General features: G+C 41.0%; 1 protein-coding gene across 2 annotated transcripts in view; it reads right to left on the reverse strand.

Moving 5' to 3' along the window:
- igsf21a (immunoglobin superfamily, member 21a) overlaps positions 1-15,548 on the reverse strand; it is a 433,141-nt gene that overhangs the window by 141,375 nt on the left and 276,218 nt on the right. For both annotated transcript variants that reach the window (XM_063032904.1, XM_063032905.1), the window contains one exon: positions 832-947. In XM_063032904.1, coding sequence (XP_062888974.1) covers positions 832-947 — 116 coding nt within the window. The remainder of the gene's footprint in view (positions 1-831; positions 948-15,548) is intronic.

Consider the following 15,548-nt stretch of genomic DNA (forward strand, 5'->3'; position numbering starts at 1 on the left):
AACTTTGACCTCATAAATTTCTACCAGACAGTTAAAATGGGAGAGTGGAGTGAAATTCACATCAAGGGTGAAAAGGAAACATGCGTAGAGATTTGATCTCTGGCTGTGTGGAATAGGTTGATACCTCCAGCATAGTGGGTGTTAGTGGAACATTCCAAGTCACTCAAACACAATTAGACAGCAACATGTTTCTTTCCTTCTGATACATTATAAATTGAAAAATATTGAACACTAGGATTATTGATCAGATGAGATAGGGATTTTCTGTCAGTCAGGTCTTGTATGCTCTTTGGAAGAAGGGACTGGATAAGAAATTGGAAAAGCTTTTATGTTTGGTTTGATGGAAGCTCTTCATTCAGCAAACATAACCAGCCATGAAAGCATTTAAACCACCCTTCTGGCAAGTTATCTATTGGTGAGTAGGAATACTTCAAAGGCTTAACAAGGTGCAGCAGAGCACAAAGATAAACATTCAGAAGCAGTGAAATGTAACTCTATTCTTAAAGTCCCTAGTTCCAGTGAAAGGTCATCGACCTGAAATGTGAAATCTGTTTTGCTCTCCATGGGTACAACTTGACCTGCTGAGTTTCTGAGTATTTCCCATCAATCTGATTTAGACTTTGTCTGCCTCTTTCGAAAGAAAGAGCAGGCGAAGAACCACTTACTGGTGAGGCAGCTTGTTAAAAGCTGCCCTGGCTTGGTTACCTCTCACTGCAGCACAGATACATTGTCATTACCTTGGCTTCACAAAATAGTGAGGACCAATCTCAAAGGGAGGAGGAGGTGAGGGGGTAAAAAATCACTTTGCCCCTCTCTCATGCTGTAACATACCGTGGGGGCTGGCTTTCCTCCGGACACGATGCAAACCAATGTGAAATTCTGTGCCTCGTACCGACTGAAAGGGGCTGGTGTATCTGCTGCGATGACAGAGATTGATGAAGGGGGTGCTGCAGAATAAAAACACGTGAAATTTCAATACACGTTTTATACCATTACAGCAGAACCCAGTACATTTCAGCAAAGGCAAGCAAATGTAGTCTGTTGTCACTCATAATCAGACAAAGATGCCTTCATTGTCCAGAGAAATTTCACTCCTTTTTACTGTGATGAATCTTACTGGTTCTGATATCCTCTGCCCCAGCTCTGCAATTGTAAAGATGTTAATTTCTTCTTTGCTTTCAAAAAGAGAATTTAAAATTAGACCTGTAGTGAAGAGAAAAGAAATTTCATGGCTCCAGAGAAAGGACAGGGGAGGATGGGACCTGCTATATTGCTACAAACAGAAGAAAATCTGCAGGTGCTGGAGATCCAAGGCAACACACACAAAATGCTGGAGGAACTCAGCAGGCCAGGTGGCATTTATGGAAAAGCGTAAATAGTCCACGTTTTGGGCCAAAACACTCCTTCAGTCCTGAAGGGTCTCAGCCCAAAGCGTCGACTGTTTACTATTTTCTATAGATGCTACCTGCCCTGCTGAGCTACCCCCAGCATTTTGTGTGTGTTGCTTTGTTTTATTATTGTTACCTGTACCAAGATGAAGTGAAACACTTTGTTTGCATGCCATCCAGGCAGATCACTTTATACTACACTTCAGGACAATAAAAAGCAAACAAAATGCAGAATGCAGTGTTGCAGCTACAGAAAAATCAGCATGGTAGCACAGTGGTTAGCTCAACGCTTTACGGTAAAGCCGACCCGGGATCAATTCCTGCCACTCTCTGTAAAGAGTTTGGACGTTCTCCCCATGACTGTGTGGGTTTCCTCAGGATGCTCCAGTTTCCTCCCACAGTCCAAAAGATGGACCGGCTGGTAGATTAATTGTAAATTGTCCTGTGATTAAGCTAGGGTTAAGTTGGGGGACAGATAGATAGATAGACAGACAAATAAAGAGGATGGGTCGAAATGAGATAGATCAGGAGATCAAGATTTCCTCTTTAGCTTACAGGAGATCCATTCAAGTGTCAGCTGCGTAACTCTTGGAGAGACAGCACAGGATGGGTGTGTTGAATGGCCTCTTGAGCTATGAAAAATTTATTTTATCCAGGGTCACGACATTCATGGTTACTAACTTTGAACTCTTATTTACATAAACTTGACTGTTTGCTACTGGTGAGTTGAACACTCTTGCGACCAATCTCGTCTCCTGAATGCAGGTCCAATTCTGCGTTGGCACTTCAGTACCGAGCAAGTCCCATGTAACTAGGATGTAATACTTTGGATGGGATCCTGCCGTTCAAAAGCAAAACACTGCAGATACTGGAAATCCAGCAACAAAAATGCTGGAACCATTCAGAAGGACAGGCAAATTTGTAGAGAAAGAAACCGAACGTATATATCAGATTAATGACCTTCCATCAAAACAAGTAGCATATGTGTGTTGATCTGTTGAGTCTTTCCAGAATCTGTTGTTTGTATTCTTGTGGTTTCAGAAGAGCATTGAAGATCTGATGAATTATTCCAAGGAAAGCTTGCCTTTACCCAATAAATCTCCTTAGCAAACTAACAATTCAGCCAAAAAGATATCCTATATTTCATTTAGACTATTTACGTTCTCTATTAATTTTCCACCACTTCCTCTGAAAGCACTGCAATGTTCTTCTTTTCTCACCTCATTAACCACATTTTGTATTTAAATGGTTAACATCATCATTTTTTTTCCTAGAACTTCATTTCATCTTGGGATGACCTTCACATATCCTGCAAATGCCACCAGGCACCACCAGAAGCAGAAAGCTGAAAACTTGTATGTGAGGTGAGATTGATTTGTTTGCACTCAGTTTGAAGCAGAGATCCATGAACTATATCTGCCCAAACAATTTTTCCTTGATACATACTACAAAATGAATTTGACTGAGGAATTAGACAATCTCTAGGTAACAATCTGCTGGAGGAATTCAGCAGGTCGAGCAGCATATGTGTGAGGAAAGGAATTGTTGATGTTTCAGTTTGAAACTCCATATGAGGACTTGCTTTTCCAAATCCTTTCCTCCCACAAATGCTGCTCAATGCCATCATTTCCTACAGCAGATTCCCAAACATAAGAATATCTGCAGATGATGGAAATCGAAGCCAACACAAAAAACCGAAGCCAACAGACTGAAAATCGACGGCAACACACACAACTCTCGGTCCAAAATGTCCACTGCTTATTCCTTTCCATAGATGCTGCCTGGCCTACTGAGTTCCTCTGGCATTTTGTGTCTCCTGTAGCAGATTGTTGCTTCAGATTCCAGTGTCTACAATCTCCTTTCTATCTCTATGTTCTGGAAATATGGGATGCATTAAATCTACCTCTGCTCAGATACCCCAAAGATCCTATAGTTCCATCCCACACTCCAAAGTTCCCTAACATTTTACCCTTATTTGCAAGGTTAATCTGTCAGTTTTCTGAATCATCTGTTCTTGCACTGCCTCACAGCAACTTGGACCTTCACTTTGTATATACAGTACTGTATTTACCACTCATTACAGGTGGACATCATGTAGATCTTATCTAGCTAATTAACTGGCCTTAATGTAAACAAATTGACCACTCACAAATCTCTGCAAGGGGCAGGGCCATTTAATAGACATATGGCATCCTCGACTTTACAAACAGAGCTGCAACAAACAAATTCAACAAAGTAACTCTGTCCTGGGGTCTATTGTGAGCACCAGCCACCGGAAGAGATGAGCAGATTTTGCACAGGATTAACATCCTGGCAGAAAGGTTTTCTGGAGCTGCATGGGGGTGAGGAAGGGGGATTTGTTTAAACTAGAGTTGTGGGGATGGGAACCAGAGTGCCAGAACAGATATTAGAGTGCTTGTGGAGAAAGGTGATGTTAGGTCTACAAAAAAAGTCAGGAATCAAAAGGTTGAGCATGTTCTGAACTGCGTATATTTCAGTGCAAGGAGTACTATAGGAAAGGTGGATGAGCTTAGGGCATGGATCTGCACCTGGAATTATGACATTGTAGCTATTAGTGAGACTTGGTTGCAGGAGGAGCTGAACTGGCAGCTCAATATTCCTGGGTTCGTTGTTTTAGACATGATAGAGTGGCAGCGATTGGGGGGGCGGGGGGGTGTTGGTGTTACTAGTCAAGGAAAATGCCACAGCAGTGTTCAGTCAGGACAGCTTGGAAAACTTGTTTAGTGAGGCTTTATACGTAGAAATGAGGAATAAGAAAGTATGACTATGTTATTGGGATTAGATAGGTAGATACTCTATTGACCCCAAAGGAAAATATAGTGGAACAGTAACGTTACAAATTGCACAGATATAAATATTAGAAGAGAAGAGGAAAGAATAAAAAATAAGTTACCACAAACAGTCTAACAGGAGTGGTCATCACTTCCCTGGCTATAGGTTGTCTCATTACAGAGCCCAATGGCTGAGGGTAAGAAGTACCTCATATAGTGCTCTTTGGAGCAGCGCAGTTGTGTATGCATAATTTACTTGTTTATTTATTATTATGTTTTATTTTATTTAGTATTACTATTTTTTTTCTGTCTCTGCTAGATTATGTATTGCATTGAAATGCTGCTGCTAAGTTAACAAATTTCACGTCACATGCAGATAATAAACCTGATTCTGATTCTGATTAAGGGAATATGGGGGCAGGGATCTGTTTCACTCTGAGGGTGGTGAGAATGTGGAATGAGCGGCCAATGCACGTGGTGGATGTGGATTGATTTGAACATTTAAGAGAAATTTGGATGAGAGGGGTATTGAGAGCTATGGTCTGGGTGCAGTTCGATGGGACTAGGCAAATTAATGGGTTGGCACTGACAAGATGGGCTGAAGGGTCTGCTTAGTGTTCTATGACTCTATTTACTAGAAAGAAACTAAGAGTAAATGCCTTGAGAGATTCTGAAGAAGCTGAGGTTGTTCACCTTACAGCAAAGAATGCTGAGGAAAAGAATTAATGAAGTTTCTTATTACGATGGATGAGTTTTGATTGGACTGACAGTAAATATTTTCACTAGGAGTACAAATGGTAGCATCAGAGGAGCAAAAAGTTATTACTAAGAATATGTTGGCTGATGCTAAAAGTATATTCAGATTTAACTTTCAACGGGAAATTAGATAAACTTACCAAGGCTACAAAGAAAGGGAAAGGAAAAAAGCAAATGGAGTAGCATTATGAAGGGGACAAATAACACCATCTTGTGTTACATATTTCGTTGGATAAATAGTTAAGACAATATTTTCCCATCCAGTTTCCATGGTTTGGATTTAACTTGAGGCATATTTCCCTTGTAATATCTCACCTGAGTAAGCTGGGAGTGCTCAAGCCAAATTTTTTTGGTTAATCTCTTCATCCACCCCAAACCCATATAGAAATTCATAGCATGTTACCTGTTCAAGTTATGGATAAAAATTGCAAACTATTCTTGTGCTAGCGGGTTAGAGAACTGGTCCCACAAAAGGGAAATCCCAGGTTATAAACTATCTTCATTTATGCTGATGTCCCTCCGGAATATGGTTGGTAATACTATCCTCCTCCAAGGGGACAGTGTGGACATTGGGACAGCATTGTCCTTCACAGTTCAGGCATGTCCAGCTTTACTTGGCTGAGGTAACGGGAAGGGGAGCCTACACCCCTGTCACACTCAACAGAGAGTGCAGGGAAGTGGAATCTGGAAAGCATCCTCCGAAGAGGTTAACCCGAATTTTAGTCTTTGTAAGCAAATTCCTTTGTTAAAATGATTGGAATAACTGATTACAGTTTCTTGTAATTGTGCAGGAGAAATAAAAGATAAAAAGAGGGCAATATGTACCTCATTTAATTACAGCTTGCCACCTTGACCTCTATTAATATTCTCCATCTAGGTTAGACTCCTTGTACTAATGAATGCCTCACAGTGCAACAATAATTTGTTACGACACTGATACAAACATAGTCCCCTTGTGATTTTGTAATCAAACAGATTTTCTGATGTTGTATTAATTTGTTGTCATTTGTGACATTAATCAGTGGCTCCAGTTGTCATTAAGATAACAATGGAGCGCTGTGATAGTGTGTTTGAAGCTGGATGCTGAGTGCTGGAATAAAAACAGAAAATGCTGCAAACACTCAAAAGAAAAGGCAGCTTCTGTAGAAAGAGAAACAGAGTTATTGTTACAGCTCAAACGCACTTGGATCAGAACTGAGGAGAGAAACTAAGTTAGTTTCAATTGCAAAGAAGCTGGGCAGGAAGTAGCAAGAGTAGGAGCCTGAGGAATTGATAGGAGAAAGGGGATTTCGCTGATTCTTGAGTTGCCGTAAGGATGAAGTGCAATGTATTGCAAATTGCAGGTCAGAGTGTTCAAATGGAGAGGGGAAAAAGAAACAGATCTAACATCAGACAAATAACTTGTGGCAAAAATGGGCAGAACCGATATAAATAGAAGGAGAAAAAGTTATTGGAAGTTGGAGCTGATCACCATGACAACCCAAAACTAAACTGCCACCTATCTACACTTGAACTGGAAACTCGTGCTCTCCAGTGGCTGTGGAAAATTTATTTCCTATTTCCCAGACAAGCTGAAGGACAGTGTCACAAAGTCCAAGCTCACAGAACAGCCAATTCTTCTTCTACAGTCATTCAGTCAAGGTTTTGGATAATCTCTCAACAAATTACTAAATTTGATCCTCTGGTAAGATCTGCACTGGTTTGGATGATGGCAGTGAACTACAGCTAGTTCATGCAATGTGAAAAACTGTTCTTTGAAAATCTTCCTTTCTCCTGACTACTGGATAAAGTAGCTTTTTTTTAAATCGACACTTCATATACAAGTTGTGAGGGGATTTCCAACTTAATAGATATTATTAATTATTTCTACACATTCTGAGCATCACTCGTGTTCATTTAGAATCTTTGAAAGGCATCAACCCTAATACCATTTTAAATGGTGTGTGTGTGTGCGCGCGCCCTTATCTCCTGGTGGAGTCGTCGGGGCACCATCATGACAAGCTTTTGGTGTGCTTGTCGTACGGCGTGTCTTGGGCATCTGAAACCTGGCGGAGCCCATCCCTCTCCAAGTTTGTTTTTTTCCACTCAACCCAGGCACGGATGGAGAGCGTGCAAGGAAGTCGGCCGGATTCGAACTCGGGACCTCTCGCCCCGACGTCCAGCGCTGATGCCACTATGCCACCAGCCGGCCAATTTAAAATGGATGAGAAGCAAAGAAACAAATGTATGTTCACTCAGCTTGAAGCTATTTCATGACATGTGTCAATGGTCTTTGTTCATTAGTGAGTCGCCTGTGGTGTAGATGGTCAATAGTCCTGATTCAATCTGTTTCAAAGAAGAAAGAGTGTATAGAGATTTGTAGAGCTTTTCAAAAATCATGGAAGTACAACTTATTACAAAGTCACATCTTCAATGTTTCTGTTCTGCCTGGGTAAGTTTATGGAAGCAAAGAATGCGGAAGCTGCCAGGTGCAAGATGGCAAACTGAATTGATGTGCATTTTCATTGGTCAGTTGTAAAATGCTTTATCATGAGAAACTTAATGCATACGTTTCATGCTAATACTTTCCCTTGTTTATTAACATTAATGTTCTAGTTTGTTAATCAAATTCATCTCCAAAGTGACAAATATTTCGTCATTGTACTGTACTTTATTGCTAGCACTGAAAATTTAGCCAATCCCAATTTCACTCTGCTAATTGAGGATAGATAATTGAAATATGCTGGAGAAATATTGCAAGTTTATAGAGAAAGGGCAGATGGATGGAATTAGACAGTTGTTCTGGCAGAGAGCAGGCAAGGGCATAATGAGACAAATAGCCTCCTTCTGAGCTGTAACCATTTTATGACCCCAATGATATCTCTTCTTTTGGCTAGTAGTTTAAATCTAAAACGTCTTTATAATATAATGTTGCCTCTGAAAGCATTAGCAGTGCCAGAGAGTAACATTTACAGTAACTGATCAAAGATTTCTAATATTCTTCATGATTTTTTTGGATGAGGATATTTCTTACTCATCTTTAATTGTCCCTAAGAATGTGCTGGCAAGCTACGTTCTGGAAACACTGAAGTCCTTTTGGTGAAAGGTAACACACAACATTGTTGAGTTGGATTCCACCATTGAGACCCATGACCATGAAGGAACAGCCAGTATAATTCCAACCCAGCAGGGCACACCTGACTTGGAAGGAACTTCAGGTCGTAGCTTTCCCATCTACCTATAGCTCTTATGCTTCTTGGCGGGGGAGCATGTATGTCCAGGTGGTACTGTTGCACTGACCTAGGTGAGTAAGGACAGTGCATTTTTTTTGAAAGGCACACACACAGTGTCCAAAGTGAATTGGTGGTGAAGGCAATGAATGGATGCTCAGGATGCTTGAGAAGGTATCGTTCAAGTGGGCTGCTTCCCTCTCAGTAGCATTCAGCTTCTTCAGAGCTGTTACAGCTGCAGATAAATAAAACTGAGCCTGCCCATGGCGGGCTGGATGCAATGTATATCTGCTGATATGAATGTGCGAGACCTCAGATTAATGTGTTACAAGACTGTAATGTGTACAGACACTAATCTTTTGGGAAGTTCATTTTGATGACTTACATGAATACAAGTTTATTGGGAAAGAAACAAGAAAGGCACTAACTTGAAACTGGGAAAGGGCTTTATATTGGGAGGAAATACATACAGCATGCATAATTTGTAAATGTATTTTGCTAGCTCATTAATAAAGGTCTCCAGCCTGAAATGTTAACTCTGTTTCTCTTTCATTACCTGTTGAGACTTGACAGCATTTTATGCATTAATTTCAGTCTTCCAATATTTGCAGTTTTTTAAAGTTATGACTTTTTGATTTTTAATCAACTGGTATGATACAATATCCTATAAGTTCAATCTTTAGTTATTGCACAAATAAACTTCCATATCCTAGTTCTGCATTATTGATACCCTTGGTTAAAGAAGCAGCATGGTATTAATCAGAACAAAAGATGCAGAGGTACTGTATTCTGAAAGGGGAGCTTAAGACAACACTTGGAGTCCGTGTCTCCAGAACTTTCTGGAGGAGTGTCTACCTTCTTCTATGTCGCACGAAAGGACTACAATATAAAATGCCCAGGGAGAAATTGTGAAGGAGAAGTAAATTCTGATATGTAGTTTTCTCAGTGAAGACCTTCATTTGCTGAGAACATATCACATTTTGAGAACAGGAACGGTGTGACCTGATTAGCCATGCATATGGTTTTACAGAAGGCAGCCCATATTGCACCTGTCTTTAGAACTCCTGATGCACAGTCTTGCTGTCTGAGGTTCTGCAGTGGGACATTTAAATATTACTGACCTCCCAGCTGCTTCAAGAACTGTTTACACAGACGGCTGGTTGAGAAATCTAGGGCCTCCCTGGGGAACAGAACGAGAAGCAGGAAAAATCTGTTCCTTACGGAAATTTTAGGCAGGTTGGTAGAGCTCTTGCAGTAAAAGTCAAGTCAAGCCAAGCCGAGTTAATTATCAAGTATGCATGTACAGTATTATACATAAATTATACAAGGCAGTGAAAAGTGAGAGAGAAAAGACTGTGCAAGAAACACTACTAGAGACAAATCCATAGTGTAAGCGTTCATTACTGAGAAGCCTTCAGAGATACCAAACATCAGCTCATCAACTCTAAACCCTTTCCAGACGTATGATCGTGTAGCAAAGAATGAGGTCATTCAGCCTACAGGGCATACGCCGACATTTTAGAGAGAGAGAGAGAGAGAGAGAGAGGAGAGAGAGAGAAAGATCCGATTAGTCACACTCCCATTGCTCTTTTGTTATAACCTCGCAATGTTTTCACCTCAAGTGTTTAACCAATTTCTTTCTGAGAATTAATATTAGGTCTGCTTCCAAGTGGTCTGGCGTTTAAGCAGTTGAAGTGATATGGCTGACAATCAAAGGAAATGTCTTCATCCTGAGGTCTACAGGTGCAGCTAGCATGGCATATGCTACAATAGCCACAGTAAGACCAGCAGCAGACTGTGCGCATTACACATCAGAGCTCACACGCTAGCCCGCAGGGAACTTTGAATGACATGCACAAGAAGCTGTGAAGGATTTTTAGACTCATTAGGATGATGTGACTGCAGCTTCATATTAACTTCTCTCATTAGCAGCGAGACTGCAAACTACTGGAGGGGCTGCAGTACCACATACTGTGTTTCAATAACCCGTAGATGCTGTATAAATGTACCCTTTAATTTGACGTGGACTCGTGTGTCTGGTTTGATGACTAGTTATCTACTGGAGGCCATACTCCTTGTGCCATTACCTGGTTGCAGTTAATAGGGTATTCTGATCTTTGACTTTGTCAAAGTAGGGAAGACATCTCAGGAGTGTTCAAGATTTCTTGGATTGCAAAGCAACATATTTCCTTGGTTATAGGGAGGAGACATTTAGAACCACCAGTCCTTTCTATCTGCTTTTCCATCATCTTCCTTCAATGGAACTACAGCTTGTAGGACTCCAGGGTAGTAAACAGGCCAGAGCAGTGTATAAGTACTTGTTCAATTCATTGTACCTATTCGATTACTCATCTTGGGTAGATGTTGCTTCTCTGTGTCGTTGCTAATCATCACTGCATTTGGTATCTCAAATAATGGGAATCTTATAAAACTTTTACACAGCAGACACAAAGTCAGTTCTGAATATGGCAGACTATGTTACCTGGCCTAAGCATGGTCCTCTTGGAACCATGCTTTCAGTTGATCTGTGTTTTACCCAAACCATCATATGACTGCAATATATTGAACACTGGGGTGACATTATGAAATGCAAACCCAGACTGTGGTTTTTGCCAATGAGAATCAAGCTGATTCTGGAGGCCCTGGTTAACACACACTGGAAATCTAATCAGCCAAATTACAGAACAAGGAAGAGAAAATTTGCAGATGCTGGAAATCTGAGCAACATATATAAAATGCTGGAAGAACTTTGATTGGGAGACTGCGTCGCGAAGCTCCCTCGCTCTGTTCGCCAGAAGAAGCAGGATCTCCCAGTGTCCGCCTATTTTAGTTCCACTTCCCATTCCCATTCTGTTATGTTTATCCATGGCCTCCTCTACCGTTGCGATGAGGTCACACTCAGGTTGGAGGGACAACACCTTATGTTCCACCTGGTAGCCTCCAACCTGATGGCATGAACATCGATTTCTCAAACTTCCAGTGATGCAACCCCACCTCTCCTTCACCATTCCCCATCCCCTTTTCCCTCTCTCACCTTATCTCCTTGCCCGCCCATTGCCTCCCTCTGGTGCTCCTCTCCCTTTTGTTTCTTCCATGGCCTGCTGCCCTCTCCTATTAGATTCCCCCTTCTCCAGTAAATCTTTCACCAATCAACTTCCCAGCTCTTTACTTCACCCCCCCCAGTTCCACCCATCACTTTGAGTTTCTCCCTCGCCACCCCCCACCACCTTTTACCTCTACTCCTCATCTTTTGTTTTCTCCAGTCCTGCTGAAGGGTCTCAGCCCAAAACATCGACTGTACTCTTTTCCATAGATGCTGCCTGGCCTGCTGAGTTCCTCCAGCATTTTGTCTGTGAACATAGGCTGAGAATAGATTTCCGTGTGCAGTTCCAATATGTGCTTGTTATTTTGTGTCCTTTGTTCAATTTCTTAGCTAATCTCCAGGTTTATCCCGAATAGTGACAACTTTGGATTTAAATAAAAGTCTTCCTTGTGGATGTTTCTCAAAAGCTTTTTTGGAAACAGAAGTACACATATCGGGGTAAGCTTTTTTTTACGCGAGTGCGTGGAATGGGCTGCCAGTGACGGTGGTGGAGGCCAATACAATAGGGCCTTTTAAGAGACTCCTGGACAGGTTTATGGAGCTCAGAAAAATAGAGGGCTATGGGTAAACCTAGGTAATTTCTCAGGTAAGGACATGTTCGGCACGGCTTTGTGGGCCGAAGGGCCTGTATTGTGCTGTAGGTTTTCTTTGTTTCAATGTTTCTAACACCACAGAACAACCCGACATAGAGTTGGGATGCCAGTTGTTCAAATGAGTCAATCTGGATTATGGTTCCTTTATGAATTCATGCTAATAACTCTTGTATGAATGGTCCTCTGTTTGACGCCACATAGTCAGTTGTATTATTTGCTGTGGAATGGAAGTAAAACCAATATATTCTTTTATAATTCAGAGAGGGTCGCGAGCCTTTTATTAGCTAAAAAACATAAAGATCCTACAAGAAGGAATAATGATTTAAAAACGTAAGAAGCAAATTTTTAATTCCAATGCTATCAAGAGGTTCATGACCGTGAATAGTGTGTTTAAGTGGATATAAGAGGGGCATTACCTAGGGAATTAAGGAAGGATGTCCCATAAATATAGAAGAATTGGAGCTTTATTTAAAATCTCATTTTGCTGTTCCCAACAAGAAAGGGTAGATATTTATAATGATTGTAGATTTATAAATGGTAGATTTTGTCCTAGTTTAGACCAAGCAGATGATGTTGGTTTAATGCATGATGCAATGGGAGGCAATGAATACAATTTCAAAGAGCACTGATGGATTTAACAAAGGTACTGTGGCTGGCCCGGGCAAGCTGGGTCTGTCTGAGATTCATGAGATGGATACCAACATTTTAGCCAACATTTCCCTCTGTGATAAAGGTGGGTGAAATACTTCCTGGATGAAGAACAGCTGGATGGCCCTTATACCTAATCTTGACGAGAAAAATTTAAGATTATTAGATAATTAGTGCCCCATGTTATTAACTCAACTTAATTGAGATTATAAAACCATAATACCATAAGACATTGGAACAGAATTCAACCAATCAGCCCACTGAGTCTGCTCCTCCATTTGATCATGACTAATCCTTTTCTCTCTCAACTCCATCCTCCTGCCCTCTCCCTTTAACCTTCCATGCCCTAACTAACCAAGAATCCATTAATCTCTGCTTTAAATACACTCAATGCCCTAGCCTCCACAGCCACCTGTGGCAACAAATTCAATAGAATCACCACTCTTTGGCTAAAGAAATTCCTCCTCACCTCTGTTCTAATTGGACATCCCTCTGCTCTGAGGTTTTGTCCTCTGGTCCTAGTCTCCCCCACTATGGGAAATATCCTGTTCATATCCACTTTATCTAGGCCTTTCAATTTCAGTAAGTTTCAATGAGATTTCCCCACACATTCTTCTAAATTCCAGTGAGTACAGGCCAGGATCATCAAACGCTCTTCATGCAAGTCTTTCAATCCCAGAATTATTTTAGTGAACCTCATTTGAAACCTCTCCAATGTCACCACATCCTTTCTTAGATACAGGGCCCAAAACTGCTCACAATACTCCAAGTGAGGCCTCACCAATGCCTTAGCATTATATCTTTGTTTTATACTCTAGTCCTCTTGAAAAGAATGCCAACGTTGCACTTGTCTTCCTGACACACCACTCAACCTGCAGGTTAACCTTCAGGGAATCCTGCAAAAGGACTCTCAAGGACCAACGTGCATGACTGTACACTTTCCAACACTGTATTTCATCTGCCACTTCATTGTCCATTCTCCTAAGCTGTACATCTTTCAGCAATCTCCCTGCTTCTTCAGCACTACCTGCTCGTCCACTTATCTTCATATCATCCACAAACTTGGTCACAAGTCCATCAATTCCATCATCCAAATCGTTGACATAGAATTTAAAAAGAAGCAGCCCCAATACTAACCACTGTCGAACACCACTAGTCATCGGCACTAGTGTGGCACTTCTGAAAATCCAAGTACACAACATCAACCGATACTCCTTTGTCTATCCTGCCTGTTATTTTTTTCAAAATTTCCAACAGATTTTTCCAGCAAGATTCTTCCTTGAGGAAACTATGCTGGCTACGTCCTATTTTATCATGTGCCTCCAAATACCCTGAAACCACATCCTTAACAATCGACTCCAACACCTTCCCAATGGCTGAAGTCAGGTTAACTGGTCCATAATTTCACCTCTTCTGCCTCCCTCCCTTCTTAAAGAATGGAGTGACAGTTGCAGTTTTCCAGTCTTCCGGAACCATGCCAGAATATAATGATTCTTGAAAGGTCGTTACTAATGACTCCACAATCACTTCAGATACCTCTTTCAGAAGGCGACTTATCTATCGTCAAACCTTTCATCTTCCGAAGCACCTTTTCCCTAATTATAGCAACTGCACTCTCTTCTCCCTCCCACTCTCGAACATCTGGTGTACTGCTAGTGTCTTCCACAGTAAAAACTAATGCAAAATATTTATTCTGTTTGTCTGCCATTTCCATGTCCCCCATTACTACTTCTCCAGTGGTCCAATATCTAACTCTTGCCCCTCTTTTACTCCTTATATATTTGAAAAAACTTCTGGTATCCTCTTTTATATTTCTGGTTAACTTACCTTAATATTTTATTTTTCCATTCTTTCTGGCTTTTTTAGTTGCCTTCTGTTGGTTTTTAAAAGCTTCCCAATCATTTTTGCTCTATTGTATGTCCTCTCTTTTGCTTTTATGTTGGCTTTGACTTCCCTTGTCAGCCACGGTTGTGTTGACCTTCTTCTTCTTCGGGGTGTATCTATCCTACCCCTTCTGAATTTTTCCCAGAAACTCCAGCCATTCTGACATCATTCCTACTATTCCCCTTCCAATCAACTTTGGTCAGCTCCTCTCTCATGTTTCTGTAGTTCCTTTTACTCCACTGTAATACTGATACATTTGACTTTAGATTCTCCCTCTCAAATTACAGGGTGAATTATATCATATTATGTTCACTGTCTCCTAAGGGATCTGTTACCTTAAGCTCCCTGATCAAAAAATTTGGCTAATGGATTAATAGATGAAGATGTGCTTAATTGCCATGATAAAGGATTTGTCAGAGAAACCCCTGGCTGTAATGGAAATATTGCCATTGTCTCTGCTACCTTACCGAGCCAAAAATGTTGTATGATCAGGAATGATCTAGGCTAAGGATCCAGGGAATGTTCATTCTTATTCCACCATTGGCTTTGAGAATTCGAAGCCAGTTCTTGAACAATGTCAGATAAAGTGTGTTTCAAGTAAAAACAACCACAAAGCTTTAAAAATCTCATTTAACAGAAAACAAGTCTGTACAAGTCCTTTGGGGAAGGAGAGCAAATACTGGAATCGTACGTTTCAAGGTTGATGTTCAACTATCTCTGCATTCTTTAAAGATAAAAGATTAATTTTCCATTTCTATGCTATAAGAATTTGACCACGGGCAGGCAGTGAAGACATAAGTGCATTGTAGGCGTGTTCACAGGCAGTTGGAGTTCTCTTTAGGTCAGCTAATTGAACAATGATGACTTACATTGCCTCCAGCTGATATAGGGCAAGGGAATCAGTATAATGAAACCTGGTTCAGAGTGGCATAAATAGAAGAGCTTTGCCTTCCAGGTCCAATAACCCAGCACTCCCCGTCATTTCTCCATTTTCCATCCACATCCTAAGAACGTTCAGGTTAGTAGGTTAATTGACCATTATGAGTTACTCCTAGCATGTGGGTGAGTGGTATAATCGGCGGAAATTGAGAGGAGAATAAAAATAGGATTAATGTGGGGTAAGTGTACGTGGGTAGTTGATGACAGGTACAGACTCAGTGGAGAAAAGGGGCTTG

The sequence above is a fragment of the Mobula hypostoma genome, chromosome 25, assembly GCF_963921235.1.
Source record: "Mobula hypostoma chromosome 25, sMobHyp1.1, whole genome shotgun sequence".
In the NCBI taxonomy this organism is placed as follows: Eukaryota; Metazoa; Chordata; class Chondrichthyes; order Myliobatiformes; family Myliobatidae; genus Mobula; species Mobula hypostoma.